The sequence below is a fragment of the Anabas testudineus genome, chromosome 5 (assembly GCF_900324465.2).
Source record: "Anabas testudineus chromosome 5, fAnaTes1.2, whole genome shotgun sequence".
NCBI classification, from domain to species: domain Eukaryota; kingdom Metazoa; phylum Chordata; class Actinopteri; order Anabantiformes; family Anabantidae; genus Anabas; species Anabas testudineus.
The window spans coordinates 14,109,881-14,129,271 of NC_046614.1; the positions used below are offsets into that span (position 1 = coordinate 14,109,881).

The 19,391-nt window shown below is 39.8% G+C and overlaps 2 protein-coding genes across 3 annotated transcripts; both read right to left on the reverse strand.

Annotated features, from left to right (window-relative positions):
* Positions 1 to 11: 11 nt before the first annotated feature.
* Positions 12 to 11,443, reverse strand: rereb (arginine-glutamic acid dipeptide (RE) repeats b). Of its 2 annotated transcripts, none has more exons than XM_026348225.1 (17): positions 11,135 to 11,443; positions 10,180 to 10,228; positions 8,203 to 8,327; positions 7,852 to 7,951; positions 7,662 to 7,760; positions 7,266 to 7,346; positions 7,004 to 7,157; positions 6,789 to 6,875; positions 6,463 to 6,656; positions 6,139 to 6,297; positions 5,399 to 5,509; positions 4,091 to 5,184; positions 3,136 to 3,334; positions 2,340 to 3,042; positions 2,083 to 2,223; positions 1,798 to 1,972; positions 12 to 1,014 (listed from the first exon to the last, which is right to left on the reverse strand). In XM_026348225.1, exons 1-17 carry the CDS (start codon positions 11,158 to 11,160, stop codon positions 981 to 983), a joined length of 3,531 nt encoding a protein of 1,176 aa, XP_026204010.1. In that variant the 5' UTR covers positions 11,161 to 11,443; the 3' UTR covers positions 12 to 980. The 2 variants fall into 2 exon arrangements, with proteins under 2 accessions (XP_026204010.1, XP_026204009.1); XM_026348224.1 differs by having other exon boundaries at positions 6,139 to 6,300; positions 11,135 to 11,442.
* A 923-nt stretch (positions 11,444 to 12,366) lies between these two features.
* eno1b (enolase 1b, (alpha)) lies at positions 12,367 to 19,254 on the reverse strand. Its single transcript, XM_026350090.1, has 12 exons — positions 18,376 to 19,254; positions 17,020 to 17,114; positions 16,700 to 16,795; positions 16,035 to 16,093; positions 15,877 to 15,946; positions 15,210 to 15,343; positions 14,863 to 15,085; positions 14,248 to 14,445; positions 13,626 to 13,827; positions 13,246 to 13,354; positions 13,041 to 13,099; positions 12,367 to 12,736 (listed from the first exon to the last, which is right to left on the reverse strand). Exons 2-12 carry the CDS (start codon positions 17,102 to 17,104, stop codon positions 12,667 to 12,669), a joined length of 1,305 nt encoding a protein of 434 aa, XP_026205875.1. The 5' UTR covers positions 17,105 to 17,114; positions 18,376 to 19,254; the 3' UTR covers positions 12,367 to 12,666.
* Positions 19,255 to 19,391: the final 137 nt, after the last annotated feature.

Here is a 19,391-nt window from a genome sequence, read left to right on the forward strand (position 1 = left end):
TGCAAAGAAAATAAAGTGGAATTGCAGAAATATTTATTGAAATAAATATGCAATGGATACAATTTGATACACTTTTGTATTATATGACATAAATATTGAATTTAGAGGCAGTTCTTATATAGTTTAATTAAAATGCCAAAGATGTAGTTTCTATCCAATTCTGTTATTCAAAATGATGTAAAATGTGCTGTTTTTATAAAACTTTGACAGATCATGATCCAATTAACAATTCTATCACTTTATAATACTATATAATGCTTTTAGCTTATTATTTACTGCTACCGTGCTGAATCAAGGGTCAAGTGTTCACATCTACTGCTATATCATTAGTATTCATTCATATAGAATACTGTGAACATGTAATATTCACAGTCTCAAAAATTAGCAGATAAAAGCTTCGGTTATATTGTGAAAAGATATCTTGATATATAAAACTTTAGGATTTAGAGAAATATTTAGCTGATTTTTAGAGTATAACCAACCTCTACTGTACTTTCAGAGTCTAAAACACCACAATGCAACTTGCTACTCTAGTTAAGGGAAAACAAAAGACTGAGCTTGGTTGTTACAATCATTCAAACACTGATTTAAATGTCATTCTGTACAAGGAAATCATTTAGAAATCATTATAGGGATATTTAAACTTAACACCAAAGTCTGTCGGTTTTCATACCCTTTATAAGAGCTTTGAGCAAATTTATATCACTGCATAAGAAACTGTTTTACAGTTTGTTAGAGAATATATGTCACTTTACATCTCACATATCTAGTATAAAGTCTTAAGTGATATGAAGACCTCAGACGGAGTTTGAAAGTCCCAGTAAGTGCTGAACAAGGAATGCACATAAAGTTCCACAAAGTATTTTCTAAAATATATTAAAACAAAAAGGTGACACACACACATTCTCTTACAGTCTCAAAAGTACACAGTATTCTATTAGATGTAAGTGTAGGGTCTCAGGGCATGCACCACCTGGCACTCAAGATGGCTTGTCACCTTCTTTCTTCAGCCGGCTTCAAGAAACAGAAGCAAAAAATTAGTAAACTTATTGTGCAGCTGGTTGTCACACAGTTTGTAGTATGAGTCAGCCAGTTTGGCTCCTAACCAAACAACAACCAATAATCACTCAGAAATACTAATGTAAATTCCAGAGTTACATTAGTATTCCTGAGTCCAAAGCTTGTGCAGCCTCAAAGACACTGAGGCTGCAAGTGTGCTACAGCAGTGTGTTACAAGAGCTCTCTTATTGCCATTTAGAAACCTGGATAAATGGCAAGGGTTGGGCATCCGGCATAGAACCAGTGCCAAATCAGATATGGAGATCATAAACAAAGAATGATCCACCTTGGCGACCCCTAAAGGGAACAACCATAATAAAAAGAGTAAGCCTTTAAAGTGTAAAGAATAAATTTCCTGGGTAAAATAATAATGACATGATTTTAAGCTCTATGCTGACTTGCTTAATTTTCCAGTACATGTGCCTGTATACAACAGTGTTGTTGAAAATGCTGGTTTTACACATTAGACAGTAACATGTCTGTGTTCTGTGTGTAGTTGAGTGAAATTTAAGCCTCCTCCCCCCTGGCACTTAAGCAATCCGAGGGAAAAAATTACTTCAGATCTGAAGAAGCCTTTTTAAAAAAAAAAAGGTGAAACATCTTCAATAATCAAGTCCTGCTGTCACCAACCAGCAGCTTTGTGATAACTGGATGACTGAGAATATCCTGGCATGTTCTGACCCTAGTTCTAGATAATACCCTCAAAAAACAAGCTTTTCCGACATTCAAACAGCTCACCTGTAATAATCTTCCTGACTTGGTAGGGGGCCTCCATGCAGGTGATGTCCATGCAGCCACTGCTGCTCCATAGCCATCCTCTGCAGCTCTGCAGACTGAGCATGCATGGCTTGGAGCTGGTGAGCGGCCGACATCTGAGGAATTGGGCCCTGCAACTCTCGTGGATATGCAGCTCCTGTGGGAGGTACATTAACAGCAAAAAAAAAAAAAAAAAAACAATTAGAAAAGCTTGATACTAACAAGATTCAAACTGTGGGCTGTAATTAAAGATTTAAGATTACAAACCAAATAATGGGTGGCGCAGCATCTCAGGATCATGAGGAAGATCACTGAGTAAAGGGTTGGGGATTGGGCCACCAGGGAAGGGGAATCGAGCCAAACGTGGTCCTGCTGCCAGAGGGTCCACTAAAGGATGTGGACTAGAACCTTTATGAAAAAATAAGATCTACAGTAAATACAACTGAACTTTCCACTACCACATTTACAGTATTACTACTGACCAGTGAACTTAAAATCCATGTAGTCAAGACGTCCAAACTTACCCTGACCGAGGGGGTCCTGTTGGTGCAGGTGGAGGTGAGAGTGAATGTGAGAGTGCTGGTGATGATGCGGAGTCACATTCAGCATCTGCAGCCTTGCAGCAGGGTCAGTCGCCACAGAGGCCATCCTCTCTACGTGAAGCCGCTCGGCAGTGAGTCGCTCGGCGTAGCTCAGCTCTGGGCGGAGCGGAGGTCCTGCCAGCGCCATCCTTTCCCGCTCCAGATGGTTCAGCCCCGGATGGAAAGTTGCGAAGGGGTGGGGCGGCCCAGGAATGTGGGGAAGAGCCAGTGCGCCGTGTCTGGCAAAGTGCTCCATGGGGTTGGCTGAGGGGTGTAGGGTTTCCAGGTCTGGAGGCTTGACCTCAAAGCCAGGCTTCATCCTCTCACGGAGCTCTCTCTCCCTGAGGTTCCTCAGCTCACGCTCTCTCAGGCTGGGTTCAGCACTGTACAGGCCCGGCATGTGGTAGGCTAGCAAGGGGTCCCCAGGGCTCAGTGACACGTAAAAAGGATGATTGCGGTTGGTAGGGGACATGACATGTGGTCGAGCATATTCACTCAGGGTGCGCAGAGCTGGTGTATCTGGGCCAATGTAGGGGGGCACTGCAGCTACAGTGGTAGGTGGCTGCTCAAAGGAGGAGCGCCCATGGCTCTGAGCTGTCATCGGGCCCTCACTCATACGACTGTCATGGGAGGAGCTGGAGGCTCTCTGTAAGCAAAAGCAGTGTGAGAGATAACCCATGCATGGTTTGTGTAACTGAGTTGATAATTGAAAAACAAATTAAATAAATTTTGCACTCACAGAGTTTCTGTCTGCCTCCCTCTCTCGGTCTCTGTCCTTCTCCCTTTCGCGTTCTTGGCGAGCACTGAGCTCTGCCTCTCTCCTAGACTTTTCCACGGCCTCCTCCCTTTTCTTGGCCAGTTTAGAGGATGAAAGCGGAGTGAAGAACAAGTCTGTTCTAGCACAAGAGTTGTAACCACGATCCAAATGTTTGATAAACCTGAAGGTAAGAACAGATGTGCATTATTACTCAAACTTCATTCACACAAAATCAAAACGTCAGAAAGGACTGGGGAGCTTTTAGCAGTACACATATATTGTACCTAATACAGCACAAGATGTAATTTACTATGTGCCCTTGATCTTTCTTTGGTGTCACTTAAACCACCACATTAAACCTCCACTACATAAATTCTATCACTTCTGACAGTCACAAGGTTTATGGCTGAAATCTGGGCTTCAAGGCAGCTTTACAACACAGTCTGTGTGGCAACAACAAACAGTAACAGAACTATTTAATAAGTCCACAATTTAAACATGTTATGTAAACCAACAATTTGGAAATTAAATCAAAGGCAAACACTAAAATAATCTCCAAGCCATGGGAACTTTCCGAGCTCTTTCCCGCACATAAGCTGTTTTACAGTCCACCTGACAAATTAAACAGACTTTAGATTGGTTAACTGTGGTTTTCACATAAAAACAAGTGGATATGTGAAAGTGAGTGATTTCAATTAATGCTCAGTTGGTTAGGACAGTCGTGCTGCTTGCTTTTTAGTGAGTGTAACCATAATTGTGGAATAGTCCTTTAAATTTACTTTTAGATTTAATACTTATAACTAACTACTTTATAAAAATACTTATAAAAGAAGACTAAGCTAGGAAGCGTGGCCTGTGCTCAAACAATGTAGCGCTGCTTTCACTGCAGTACTTGGGAATGTCAATACCTTTCAAACTGAACAAGAATCGGTCATACCGTGCAGACTGGCTGGCATGGCTTGCCATGTTAACAATGGTGGGTTCTGGCGAAGGGCTCCGAGGTGGAGGCGGGGGGCTCACAGCCTCTTCTATCTCATCCAGTGGCTCCTCTTTAATCTGAATGTGTGATACCCCTGCCATGCTGTTCGGAGTGGGTCTCAGAGAAAGAGGTGGGAACGACGGCTGCAGGCTGGGCACAGGGCCAATAGCAGAAGATGCTACAGAGGTGAGAGGGTGTGAGGCTGCAGAAGATGGATGAGAAGAAGTCATGCTCTTTCCAGGGTGGGTTTGCACCTGAGAGATCACTGGAAGTTGGTTTGGAAGCGACTGCATTGGCTGTGGCATGAGCTGAAGAGGGGGAGGTGGTGCACCTGGAGGATGCTGGTTGGGCAGAGAATTGAGGGGCTTTAGAGCAGGTGGAGGGGGGAGATTGGAGGGCATCTGGGGGAAAGGTGTAGGAGACTGGTGTGGTAGCTGTTTGTGTGAAGGTGGAATTGGGGTTGTGGGAGGAGGCTTGATTTGTGGGCCAGACAGAGGAGGCTGGGGGAGCTGTGACTCCCTAAAGAAGGGTGGGAGTCGGGGAGGAGCTTGAGGTGACAAACCATGTGCAGAGCTGAGAGCAGGTGGGACCTGGAAAGCTGGAGAATGAGGAGAGTCCTGACCCAGTGGTAGAGGAGATGGACCAGAAAGAGAGTGGGAGGCAGGCTGTGGGCGGATGTTTGGTGAATGACCAGCGGCTGGCTGAGGGGGGTCTGGAGAAGGAGGAGAGGGGCTGTGACCAGGATCAGCAGTGGGGATGGTCTGCGGTGACTGAGGAGTGATGGGGGGAACCTGAGAGGGGAGGGTCTGCAGGACTGGTGCATCAGCCAACACGGCAGCAGAGGCCACGGGCTCTGACGGGATGCCGTTCGGCTGGGCAGATGAGTCAGAGTCACTCTCGTTGCCCGGCTGGGGGCTGGGAATGCTGGGAGAGGAGCTGCGGTTATCCTGATCAATATCTTTGGTGTCACTGCTGCCATCATCCTGAGCACTGCGGCTTTCTGAAGAGCTCTCCTCCTCTGCCTCAGCCTCTGACCGGGAGCCCTGTGGATCCTGGAAGATCAAACAAAACTTGTGTTCTTGTGCTCTGTGCTCAAGTAATGTTATACAGAATAAATTAATTCAATATGCTCTCAAACTTTACCGCTGATTTTACTATAGCGGATTTTACTATACATTACCACCCCCGCTGCACGAAATCTTATAAACAGCAGCCTTAGAGACATTGTCACTGCAATAATATGTGAGATGAGGCGTTTCCTCTCACCTGTGTCTTTGGCCTTTTAGGTGTAACTTTTTCAGGCTCGTCAGGCTCCTGAGCTGGACTCTCCCTTAAACGTTTTGTTGTCTTTGGTGATGTTACCTCCTCTTTTATCTTCTGTGGACACATATTTGGACAGAGCATATTTACACAGTGGGCACATTAATTGACAGAAGATGACGAGGAGATAACGCAAATAAATAAATGAGTGATAATGAACATGCATCAATGGCTGCAGAAGTTACATTTAGGGTTGGGATGAACTAAACTTCCATCAGTGCATGTGGTGAATTCTTCTGGTGAAAGGTTATTGCCTGGCCCAAGTGAAATAACAAGTTTATATTGCTTTGCAATAGACAGCAACATTCCTGTGAATTTGCATGTCTCTCCAAGGTGTTTACAGCACCACAAAATATATCTGCAACTGTCCTGACTGGAAGTCTGCAACTGGTCCAAGAAGAAAAAGAAAAAAAAGGTTGTGTTTACTGTTCATAAAGTGCTGTTTCATAAGAGTGAATGCATTTCTGGAAAGAGACTCCAGCACACAAACCTGTTTACATATCACAAAACTATACGCCCCATAATTAAGTATTTGTCAGGCTGTTATGAGACAGCTGAGATCAGCCCAGTTGGACTGTCTGTGGAGCAGCATAATGGAAACGCAGCTATACTGTAAAACCTCTTTATTTCTAACACCAAGCAATGACAACAGGACACACATGCAAGAGTCAAATGACTATGTTCACCTTGTTTGCCCTCTTACTGGTGTCACTCTTATTGTCCATGGAAGATGATCTCAGAGAATTAGAAGTCACTCCACTAGGTGAGGGCTGGTTATTGGACCGCTGATCCTCACTGGTGGGGGAGCCTGTAAGCCTCCGGTGGCCACTTCTTAAAGACGACAGCTGCTGTAAAAATTATGTGATAAAATAAAAATCAAGCAAAAACCACAAGAAAGAGATTTTACAGGCAAAACCTATTCTTAATGCATTTTATAATGTATTTGCACAAATGTTTACTTGTTCATTACAAATACTAATGTGTGACTGTGCTGATGGCTTCAGGCTTACAGGTGCTCTGCTTCGCCGTGTCCTCATGCCATGTTTGCTGTTCACCTCTTCCTCTTCTTTGACAGGTTTAAACATGAATGGAGCGCCTGCAGATTTTGAAGCTGGCGGCAGACATCCGTGTTTGTTTTCATATGTGCGACAACTCGTGCACAGCAAAGGATTGTGTCTTCCACCTTGATGCCAATCCTTAGACCCTGTTAGAGAAAAATTGTTTAACAAAATATAAAAGGACTTTTCCACACCGGAATTCAAGCTTTTGTTTCTCACGTTTAAACAATTTACGCAAACATTAGTATTGCATAAAGTAATGAACAACTTGTACTCACTTGTTGCACCACAGTGGCTGCAGCTCTTAATGTCCTGTTCGCTGTCTTCACTATCAAGATCATCCTCGCTGGCAGAGCTTGCATCTACTGCAAAAGAAAAGATCAGCACACATGAAGTCTAATCTTATGACTGCCACAAATGTCCTTTGCATGAATAGAGGCAAAAATTAATTAATTAAATAGTAACATATTTCTGAGGAACAGTAAGTGCTCACCCGAATAATTTCGTGATGGGGTGCTCACAGGTGGTGCAACAGAGCGAGTCTTTGCCTTACGGGAGGATGGCTGTCGTCGTTGCTGTCGATAAGCTCTTGTTCCTGCAGCCTCAGGAGTTTTCTTCCAGTGGTAATAGAAAGTAATCAGCTCTCCCTGATAATAAAAACATTGGCTTTTAGGAACAATATAAGATATATTACTGATGAAAACTTCATGACTCATGCATTTGAATTGGTTCTATACACTAAATCAAACAATTACAGTCTTTTTGCTGGGCAGAAAGTCTTTACGGATGCGGAAGAAATTCTTTCCATATTGTCTGAGGCCTTTGATAAAACGTTTCTGAAGAGAAAAAGGAAAGAGAGAGGTGGGTATAATTACACTGTGAAACAAGAAGCTCCAATACATAATGCTAATCTTATTGTACTGAATATAGTAACATCTATTAAACATGTGTCTGACATAATTATACTAGTACTAAGCTGGTTAGAAACCCTTTTACTATCACAGTTGTCTAAGTGAGCCAACTGATCTACTTTTCTTCAATTTACTACTATTAAACATTTAAAACACAAACAGCTTTCCATCAGTTTTAATCCCCAATAATTTTATCTGTCTGCACAAACATTTAAGACAAACAAAAAATCAGCTTCTCACCACATCATCCTCCGACCAGCATTTCTCAATAAGCTTTGGCAGAGGCTTCTTAACCAAACGCTGAAGAGCTTTTGCTGCATCATAATGACTTGCATGTAGCTAGAATGGGGGAAGAAAAACACAATTGTTTGTACATATTCAGTCCAATATTGTTCTTTTAAGCTAGTGAATATAAATTCAAACTCTTCACCATATTGAGAGCGTTGAGTGTGGTATCATCACGAGAGGCTGCTAAACATCCATCCTCTGTGGATCCACCATCACACATTCCTGCAAATGCTGCCATGCTCCTTGAAAAATTAACAAAACATTATTTTTAAAATTTATTACATTTTTCATGTAAGATTTTTAGTTTGATTTCAAGAAGTGATTCTGTAATTCTTAACAACAGGATCTGGATTCTCCAGCAGAAACAGTGTTAATGGAGTTTCTCTTCATTTTTGGCTAATATTTCCTTTGTACACAGATCAATACTTCTTCAATAATCTTGAACTTGAAATTGAAGAACCAATAATTTAAGCTAGAAAATGCAGACACTGACCTTGCAGCTCGGAGGTACATGAGGAGGTCACAGTCATTGACCCCAGGCGTCCACATCAGCTCCTCACTCTCCGTCTGACTTTGTAAAGCAGGAGCAGGACGAGGCTGCAGCTCTGGAAGTTTGGCCTGCAGTGAGACAAGAGGTAGAGAACACTTAGGGACTGTGTACTTTGCTAACATTTATGTTTTTTATGTTATGTTATTTTTAGGAGTGATTTAATGAACAACTTAAACTTAACTGCTCTATTATTACAGTGTGCGAGAAAGTATTTATTGGATCAATGATGTTGCTGCTTTTTGGTAATTTGTAGCTAGAATAAGACTCAAAATCAATCCTCTCTGCTCTGCCCAGCCCTGCCACGCTTTTCTACCATCTGCGATGCTCCGTCACACTCTGCACAGTGCTGCGACTGTTAATCATTATCAAATCCAATAAATAAGAAGCTGCAAAACGTATTAATCAAGCAAAATCTATGGCAGTTCTCTGACGGGTCAGAAGGACGAGCTTCACTCAAAAAGCATTAGATGAATATCTTTGCTCTGCTGCTAGTTATGTTCTGTGAATCTGACTTTACTGGAGGTGTTGAGAGCACCTCCCCACAGAAATATATGAAACACACTGTAACTTTAACTTAATGCTGCAAAAAATATTTAATACATATTTAATATATTTGGGCTTTGGTAGCCAAGAGGAACCGGGAACTGAATCACCAACTCTGGGGTTCGTGGCTACTGCCATTGATAACATCTGTTAGATGTTTGTGTTGTTATCTAAACTACTTACTTTTTCAGTGAAGTGATATCTGTGTCCTTTGGTTTAACACAATGAAACATGAAGATGGGTGTGTTTACTCAAGGTGATTCAGCTCAACAGCATGATAACTGTTTTTCTGATTGGGTAATTGTTGTTGGCTCCCACTTTATAGGTGAAAAAATGTTTTTTGCTGGTCTGTGTTTTTACTGCAACACACCCATCCCACATTCAGGTGTGACTTTTTTATTTAAAATTTACAATAAAACTAATTGTTAGTAGCAGCCTCACACTGAACAGACAGGTGTGGCCAGTTTTATTATGAGCTAAATAAACCACAAGTCTAAAGCAAATACTATACACTATACACTGCCCGTCCAAAAAAGTCACACACTAATATTTCGTTGCCTTCATGCACACATTAACCGTGGCATTGTTTCAATATGTTTCTGCGATGTCACAACATTTATTCTTGTTCAGAGTTGCATTAATTCTTTTGCCAAGATCTTGTATTGTATAAGATCTTGTAAGGATGAAAGAGTCACACTGCCACCCAAAGATTCTCAATAGGGTTAAGTTTTGGACTCTGTGGTGGTCAATCCATGTGAGAAAATGATGTGTGTCATGCTCCCTGAACCACTCTTTTACAATTTGGGTAATGAATGGGTTGATGAAACCTGTTGAATCCATTGTCATCATGGAATATGCTCGTGACATCAGGGAATAAAAAAAATCTATTGATGGAATAACCTGGTCATTCAGTATATTCAGGTAGTCAGCTGACCTCATTCTTTGGAGGCATAGTGTTGCTGAACCAGATCATAGCACTGCCCCCACAGGCTTGTACAGAGGCACTAGGCGTGATGGGTGCTTCACTTCATCTCTCTGCACTCATCACTCTGGAACAGAGTAAATCTGGACTCATCAGACCACATGACCTTCTTCCACTGGACAGTTCTTAACCCAGTTTTAGTAGTTTCATCAATCTCCTTAGATGTTTTCTTTGCTTGATGCCAATAATTTGATCCTTCTGAAACTGACTGCTTCATTAAATCCAGGTGGTGACTTTTTTTTTTTTGGACGGGGAGTGTATTTCTTTATGATAACCTGCCTACAGATTTAGAGACCAATACATTTCTATAGCCAAACAATTGACTTCTCAATATGGAAATGTATATGTTATGCCAAATAACACATTTTATTCAAATACAACATAAATAACTTTACCTGATGACTTGGCCCCACTCTTATCTCGCCCTGCGTGTTGTTCAGGCTCCTGAAATAAAACAACAACAAATAAAACATCACTAGAATCAAAAATCTGCAAAGTCTTGACCTCTGCACATGTTGAAAATCAACGAAAAGCTAATTGAGCTGTGTTGACACAGTTTTAAAGTCAGCCTGTTTCATATATATATGGGCTGTCAGTGCCTGTGTAATTAACACTGTGCACACAGGCGGATGATCAATACGTGTGTGACTCCTCTGCTGCTGCTGTCGGAGCAGCTTTCCTCCCTCTGCACACTGATTTCAGCAGCAGAAAGACAAACCTCCCGCCCCTCCACCACCGTGAACCAATCTCAGCTGTGACCTGCGATGTTTCCTTATATTACATGAATGAAATCCGACGCCAGCCGCCGCAAAGCACCGTCAATCAATCATACACGACCTGCTAATTTTTACGGTCACCATTACGAGAACAGTGTGTGCTAATTACTTCGGATCCTAACAGGCTGACAGTCGCTGGATGACCGCCCCGTGTAGTTAATCTTCACCAAAGTGTGCAATCGATAATAAATATTAATGTTAGCATGCACAGTTTAACATAGCGTTACATTTAGCGACGCGTGAATAGACGTCAAATACAAATGTAACATCGGATGCATAAGGTCAAGCTGCTTTACTGACATTATTTACATTAACATGGGGAGAAATAAGTGTTATCGACATTAACGCGACTAAAAACCCCGTTTTCCAGCAGGAGCTGCTGCTGCTAGCTGCTAACGAGACAGTAACGTTACGATATTTGGCTAGCTCGTTAGCCAGACATGAACTTCGTGACCACTGACACTCCGACTATTTAATACAAACCGATCTCAAAGTAACGCTGCAAAAACACCAAACACACGTTTAACCCGTCGCAACTGGACTATACATGTAAAAGCTGCGTTAATCCACTCACCTCCGCGGACTGAACAGGTCGTCCATGTCGAAGGATGTTTGGATGTGGCTTGTTGACACTATGCAGCGCAGTGGGCGATACACACACAAACTATGCGAATCCCCTATTACATGGCTATTCAAAATGGAGGCGGTGTAGTGGAGGGAGTCACTCTGTTTTTTTTTGTTTTTTTTCCCAGTGCAATGACCTCAGCAGCCACAGCTAAGCCTTCAAAGTTGTCTCGGTGTACATAACTGAGCATGTGCCGCGGATCAGCAGCAGCGCAGGAGCCGCTGAGGGCCGCTCATCATCAGCTGCTGCTGCTGCTGCTGCACAGGCGTCCATGAAGCAAACAACATCTCAGCCCCAGTCTGTGCACGGCTGCGGCTCCACAACATTATGCAAGCCATTACATTCACCCACCACTGGAAGAAGCAGTCCTGTTGCTCGGCTTTCATTACTAATGCACGACTGTGGTGGAGCAAAACCACTAAGTAATAATAGATTTATCCGTTTTACGCACCGGGTGTTGAGGTGGATGTGCGATTGCCAAACGTAAATAGAACAAATGTTAAATAGTAATTTAATGCAAATCACAAAATACAGTCCGACATGTCGGTGTTCTGTGAATTAGGCACAAAGATCAGTTTAATGATAATAAAGATACAACTCTGATGGAGGCAAAAAAAATTATTTCCTATCATTTCTCCTTTTTATTCAATGCTTTGAAAAAAAGATTTTACAAATAAAGTTGTAATCATACCAAAGACAGATTGTAACTATTATATACTTACCAGTATTATATACTTACAATAAATATAAATGTATACTTATATACATTTACTCATTTCATATTACTAATGCAAAGTTGCAATTTAGAAGTTATAAAAAGCAGACTTAATTATTTATCAGACTATTTATTTATCAGACTAAATAATTATGATGCTGGTTTAAAAAGTAATTCATTTGTATTTCCTTATATTCTTTGTCTTTCATTTTACTCACTATTTTTGCAAAAAGGATCTGGTAGAAGAACAAACAAAATGTTGGATGTAGTTTGAACTTCTAGTAATTTCCATTTCCTAGCAGAAAGGACATTTGAGTTTGCATTTCAGCTTAGTTTTGTATTACTATAATATTTTACAATGGGAAATACGGTACTATTAGTAACATACTAAACATTTATCTCTTTGGGTGAATGAGTCTGCATCTTCCCCTATTAATCAGGTTCAATCAATCAACAAAACAATCTGTCACTAAGAAAACATTTTTATTAACTGTGTCTCCAAGTGCATCTTTTGTGATTACAGTTTTTCATTGTGGTAAATAAATATATTAGTTACAGTTCTAGTCAGCTCTAAATTTTCCACTATGTTAAAAAAAAAAAAAACAGTAGAATTTAGATTTGATTGTAAAGTGCCACAATTCTAGTATGTAAAACACATTATTTCCATTAATTCACTAAAAGTTTTTAACAGAAACACTTGCTCTTAATGTTTTCTATTATTATGCAATTTGCTGTTTTACATTTATCTGTGAAGTGCTTCATCCATTTATTCACTCAGAGGATTTCTGAAGTTCTTTCCAGCAAAACGAGCCTCGTCTCCCAACTCCTCTTCAATTCTACATTAAAGAACAGATCAGTTCGTTTTCAGTCAGTTCATTTCTTGTCATTGTACCAAATAGGCCTTTTCTCTAAAGATAGGAGCCAAGTACAGACATGTTAAACACATGGGTACAAATTATGATAAATGTATTAAACAAAACAGAGGAAACTTCAGTTTGTTTTCTAATAATGTTTAACCAACAGCGTAGCACAAAAGTACTGAAGCCATTTTACTTCACAAACTAAACAATTCTACATCCAAGGCTGCATTTTATAGTTTTAAAAATTATACTTCTTAGTGTGTAAAAGAATGAGACTCACCGAAGAATCTGGTTGTATTTGGCCAAACGTTCAGAGCGACAAGGGGCTCCAGTCTTGATCTAAAACATATACGATCATTTAAAACAACATATGACACATTTCTGGTAGCTGCCTCTTATTCAGACGCTATTAGGTAGTTAATAACATTTCACCCATTTGTTATTTCAGTAGACGCCATCTTAGGGAGTGCAATGTTCGAATTTACCTGTCCAGTGCATAAACCAACGACCAAATCTGCTATGAACGTGTCCTCAGTTTCTCCAGAGCGGTGGCTGACCATCACACCCCAGCCACTCTCTTGTGCCATCTTACACCTGTGAGGACAAATAAAATTTTTAGGGGGAGGTCATTATCCTCAAACAATCAGATAATACTTGACAGTCACATTGAACTGTAATTTTGCTACTGTTCAGTCTGACATTATGTCCATGTCTACCCTACCAAGTTCTTATTAGCAGGGAAAGTTATTCTGTTTTGCTTGTCATATTCTAGCCATTCAGGAGGTTGAGCTAGGAAACGAGATTATATAAATATATCTTTCAAAAACCCATATTTATCTGTTAGAAGTTTGTAACGTTGACGTACGCTCTCATGGATTCAGTGACAGTGCCGATCTGATTGACTTTCAGCAGCAGACAGTTGCAGGCTTTCTCCTCCACAGCCTTGCAGATGCGATTGGGGTTGGTCACTGTCAGATCGTCTCCAACAACTTGGATGTCTGTGCTTCCAGTGAAGTTGGCCCAAGCTGGCCAGTCGTCCTGGTCAAAAGGATCCTCGATGGAAACCACTGGGAGGGGGGGAAAAATAAAATAAAATAAAAAAATAATAATAAATCAGTAATAACAGGCATGTGGTTTTTATAGCCTGTGACAGATGAAGAGTTAATCACATACATTTCTTTGCTCTTAAAGTATTTAAATTCAAATGGATTTGGAATCATACAAAACAATGCTCTTATCAAGTGATCCATCTCAGTGTAATATGTGGACCATGCAGGCAGAACTTTGTTTTATTAATTACTTTGGAGATTCTATTATAAAGCACATCCTCTACTCACACACACAATTTATCTGGCCCACTTTTTATAACAGATACAGATAGGAGGGATTCCCCAAACAAGTGGATCCCTTCCCTTTGTTAGCCAAGAAACACAACGTCCTGCTCTCCTCATGCTAAGTAATGTGTAGAAAGAGTGTTGGAGGGATACCTGGATAATCCTTCACAAAGCTCTTGTAGAGATCAGCCAGCTCATCAGGAGTGATGTAACGGCTCGGGTCATCAGGAGACTTGAAGTCCAGGTCATACTTTCCCTCCCTGTAAAATTCAGATGCTGCGACATCCATGCCAATCACAACCTCCTCTGTGTATCCAGCTTTGGCAATGGCCTCCTTTAGTAACTCCAGAGCTGCAAAGACAGACAATAAATATCAAATGTCTGGGTTGCAGAGTATTACTCATGTATGCTATAAAATGTAGGGAACTTTATGAACTACAGATGGATGGATGATGATAAAATCTACAGAGACCAGAAAAAAGAAAAAACAACAAATATGCACTATAAGGCAAACCACCTCAACACACATTTAACAAATTAACTAAATAGTCAACAAAAATTATAAATATTACATTAATTGAGACTTCATAGTTGTGTTTAGAATTGATTTTACTGAATATAGATTTGGTTTTAGTGAAGTTTATCATATAGAAGAGAAAAGTGTTAATGTTACCACACTGCAAATGTACATATTTTGAAAGGACAAGTCAAAACTATACAATAATGCTTCTCACACAAAGTTAGTACATCAGTAGCTCTAATGTTTACCTTCCTTGTTTTCCAAAATGTTTGGAGCAAAGCCACCTTCATCACCCACATTGGTGGCATCCTGTCCATACTTCTTCTTGATGACATTTTTAAGATTGTGGTACACCTCGGCTCCTATACGCATGGCTTCTTTGAAGGTGGATGCACCAATGGGCAGGATCATGAACTCCTGCATGGCAAGTTTGTTACCAGCATGAGAGCCACCGTTGATCACATTAAAGGCCTGGTGGAGGTAGAGAGGGAAGAAATGAGACCTGCCTGTGAACATGCAGTAAACTTTAAGGTGAAGTGAAATATGAGAAGAGACAAAAATTTTCTGCATTTAGTCTGAAAATACAGATCCTCACCGGCACAGGCAAAATGACCTCAGGGTTTCCTGCGAGGTCAGCAATATGTCGATAGAGGGGAACTCCTTTCTCTGCCGCGCCAGCCTTGCAAACAGCCAGAGACACACCCAGTATAGCATTTGCTCCAAATTTGGCTTTTTTAGGTAAAAAAAATAAATAATAACAATTAGTTGTACAGTGTAAAATACATATAAATAAAAACTCAAAGCAATGACCTGCAAATCTCACACATTTTTAAAATCACAACAGAATACAGAAAACATCAAATGTTTAAACTGAGAAAATGTACCATTTTAAGAATAAAAAAGGGATTTTCAACATGTGAACAAATTTAATTTAGAAGAAGTGCTGGTAATAGGTCAGGTCTGTTGCAGAGCTTTGCATGTGTAAGTTTGAATCCACATGTTTTTGCACTGAGAAAATAGTAAAAGTTAACTTCATGCCCAAGCCATAGTTAGGCGATGGTAGAGGAACATTTTGTGTATGATTATTTGCACATTAGAAAGTGGTTTCTTCAAAAGTCAGAATCTAAGGCTTCGATGAACAGTTTTTCTGACCCTGCTGCACATAATTACAGTCTACATGTCACTGTTTACATACTTGTATGGCCTACATTGTATGTGGTTGTTATAGAATAAGCAGTCACAACAGGATCATTATCACTCACATTTGTTCTCTGTGCCATCCAGATCAATCATTATCTGGTCAATTCTCTCTTGCTCAACCACAGACACATCCTGAGAAACAAAGTAATTACAACAAAAATGAAGAAACCTCTACAGTTTTTTGTTACTACAAAATAAGTGAGGAGGATCATTTCCTTACTTGGCCAACAAGTGCAGGTGCAATAGTTGAATTTATGTGTTCCACAGCCTGAGAGACTCCTGTGACAGAGACAAGTGTTACTTCACATTATGAGCAAACCTTGTAAAGTTACTATTAAAGCCACCGATTTAGCAAGTCATGCAACTCACTTCCACCATACTGTGTGTATTTAACAGCAAACAGTCAGTATAGATTATTTATTTTGTTATGTATTTCATTCCCCCTTTCAAAACGATAGTTTAACTTGTCAGCACAGTCCAGAGTTTATACAAATCAACATTTAAGTAAGAGCATGCTGCACAGTTCATCATGCACACCATGTTTGCTCAATTGCCCAAACCATTCTGAAATCAGTTATGTCATTAAATTATAGAGTAATTAATTATTCTGCTGAATTAAAAAAAAAAAAAAAAAAAGAAGAAGAAGAAGCACAGGCAGTGGAAACTCACTAACCCTTTCACATCTTAAACAGGAAGAGAGGATGGGGAGTAAAGATGACACAGGAGAAGATAAAAACATTAACAGAAAACAGAAAAATACAAATAGATTTTTCCTTTAAACTGAATTCTGCTTTCAAGTTTGGTTATATTTGGTGATAAAGATCAAAACCACACTTTGCATTTAACAATGTTTTTTATCAAATGAAAACACAAAACAGCACAAACCTTTCCCAAGATAGCGAGACTTGTCGTTGTCTCTGAGCTCCAAGGCTTCATAAATTCCAGTGGATGCACCACTTGGTACAGCAGCCCTAAACAAGCCTGAGACATAAAAACAGGGATAGAAAGAGAATCACCAAGTACCACTGATAAAACATTGTAAAACAAGCAATGAGAGGAGCTGACTTTGTATTATATTAAAATCAATACTTTTAAGGAGCATTTGGTGCATTTGCTTGTAATCAAAATTACTTTTTTTTTTTTTTTTAATCAACGAAACGACTTAAGATGTTTAGTACCAACAAAAACCATATACTGAGGCCTACCTTTGTCAGTGTAAAGGTCAACCTCCACAGTGGGGTTTCCACGAGAATCAAAGATCTCTCTGGCATGGATCTTAACAATAGACATGATGCAGGACCTGGAAATGAAACAAATAAGCTGAACTGTCAACTCTAGTTTGAGACACAAAATACAATTTACAGACAAACTCAAAGTTATCTATATCAAACACATCTCTGCACCTTTATATTCTTCCCTCCTTGAAGCTGACTCTCAAGTATTCTGACAAAGCTACAAGCTTAGGAGTGTTTGTCAGGCATGCTACCATCTTAATTGGATTAGGCTCCCTCATCTGATTAATCACATGACAGTTAGAACGCAGACATTGCTGCAACTGTGAAAGCAAGGTTAAGCATGACGCTATATGTTCTTCTGTTGCTGCAGAAAATTGTACATGAATTTTTGTACAAAATGATAATACTACACAAATTCTGCCGTAGCTAAGTCACTCTGCAAATATCCACATGACATCAGCAAAAATATTTTCCACTTGGTTTGTTAGATAAACAAATTAACCAACTCTTTCTCTATAGAACAGTGAGAACAACGTTAAGGAAAAAAAACACCTCTAGTTCCAACTCCCAGAATGAATTGGCACTGGATTAAAGGAGAGACTGGTTCAGACACACCTAATCTAACTGGCAAAGCAGGTTCACGGCATAAAATCCAGCAGGTGAAAGACAAACTCCACCCAGTAACTGTTTAGTTACTCACTGTAGACAGCCGTGGGCTGTGGATACATTTTCTTTGATATGTTAATGAATATGGTTTGGTTAATTGTATGAAACAGGCGAGACAGAAACTACTAATTACTTATTAAATTACTAATTTAGTTTTGTAAATAATTTGGGGGGGGGGTTAATTTGACATTTTAAACTCCATCCAGCATGGAGACCACGTGGAGTTGTTGCCAAGTGTTAAGCTGAAATCGGATTTAAAATAATCAGAATTGGAAATTAAAAACAAGATTTGTTCACGTGCATGGGCAGCAACTTTTGGCAAAATGTTTTCTGTTAATATGTTGTGTCTGTGCAAAACCCTTTGGATATTTGGTGAGTAACTAATGTATTTGTATTTCTTGTGCTAATTTAATTGGTAGTGGATGTAACTGCTAATACGAGTAAGACGTGCTGTTAATTTACAGTAGCTGTATTAACATCATCATCAATAGGGATAAGTGGTTGGCTAACTTTAGCTAAAGCTACCCAACTGAACAGAAGAGATGTTACAAGTAAAACTAGGACACGAGTCTGTAGACAGACTACACCCAAAAAGAAAAACAAACAAAGTGCAACACTGTAGTAAACAGTAGTAGATAGTAGACAAACAAGTTACTCTACCTCGCTGTCAACCTGGAGAAACGTGGAGAAACAGAGAAGAAGAGTTTCTTCTTCTACTTATAGTTAATCCGGCAGAGCAGACGCGCAGTGTACGTGCTGCTGCCCCCACAGTTTGAAATCTGTCACTGGCAGTGGGTTGGATGTGAAGCTAGTGGTGAAATACTCATATGTAGTGTGAATTTGCACTATGTAGAACCAGAAAATGAAAATACTCAATTAGAAATACCTCAAAATCATACTTATGTGCAGCAGTCAAGTAAATGTACATAATTAATTTCCACCACTACGTATGAGCTTTGATCAGATGATCTTGATTTAATTTACAGTAGCTTTAAACAATTACTCTTCACTTTTTCATCTGTACTCTAACTTTGCTTACTTTGGCAAACTTCACATTACATTTTCACTTAAATTAAATATCGCTTTACAACAGCTATGTGACTAAGATACTGCTGTTGCATTTCAAACTTAGCACAATTTAGTTTCAGCCCTATATGTAACAGGCCTATCAAGAAATCAATCAGTCTACTCCAGCAGGAGAACAACTAGTGATGGAAGCCTTTAAGCACGTCTGGGGCTTTGAGTGGTTAATTTCAATTTAATTTGAGAAAATGTTGGAACAGCCATGCAGTCACGTAGCTTAGTTACATTGCTGAGACCATCACATCTGCTGCATTTGTTGTGATATATATATATTTGTTTATCTAGCTTTGCTTCAGTTCCATTTAATAGTGTAGTGTCTCACACAACACTGTTTACATTGTACCAAATTTTAAAAATGGGAATACACCATATTTATTTGTTTAATGTAATGTTTATGTCATTTCTGTAAAATACACAAAATATGTTTATATATGAAGATATACTGCAATGTGTTGCTGTTAGACACTTTATATGTACAATGACTGTGAATGTTTACAAAACATTACTTAACCATCATCAACAGTGAACTTTCTTTTATGTTGCACATTTTATTTTATATATATATATATATATATATTACACTTGTGTCACTT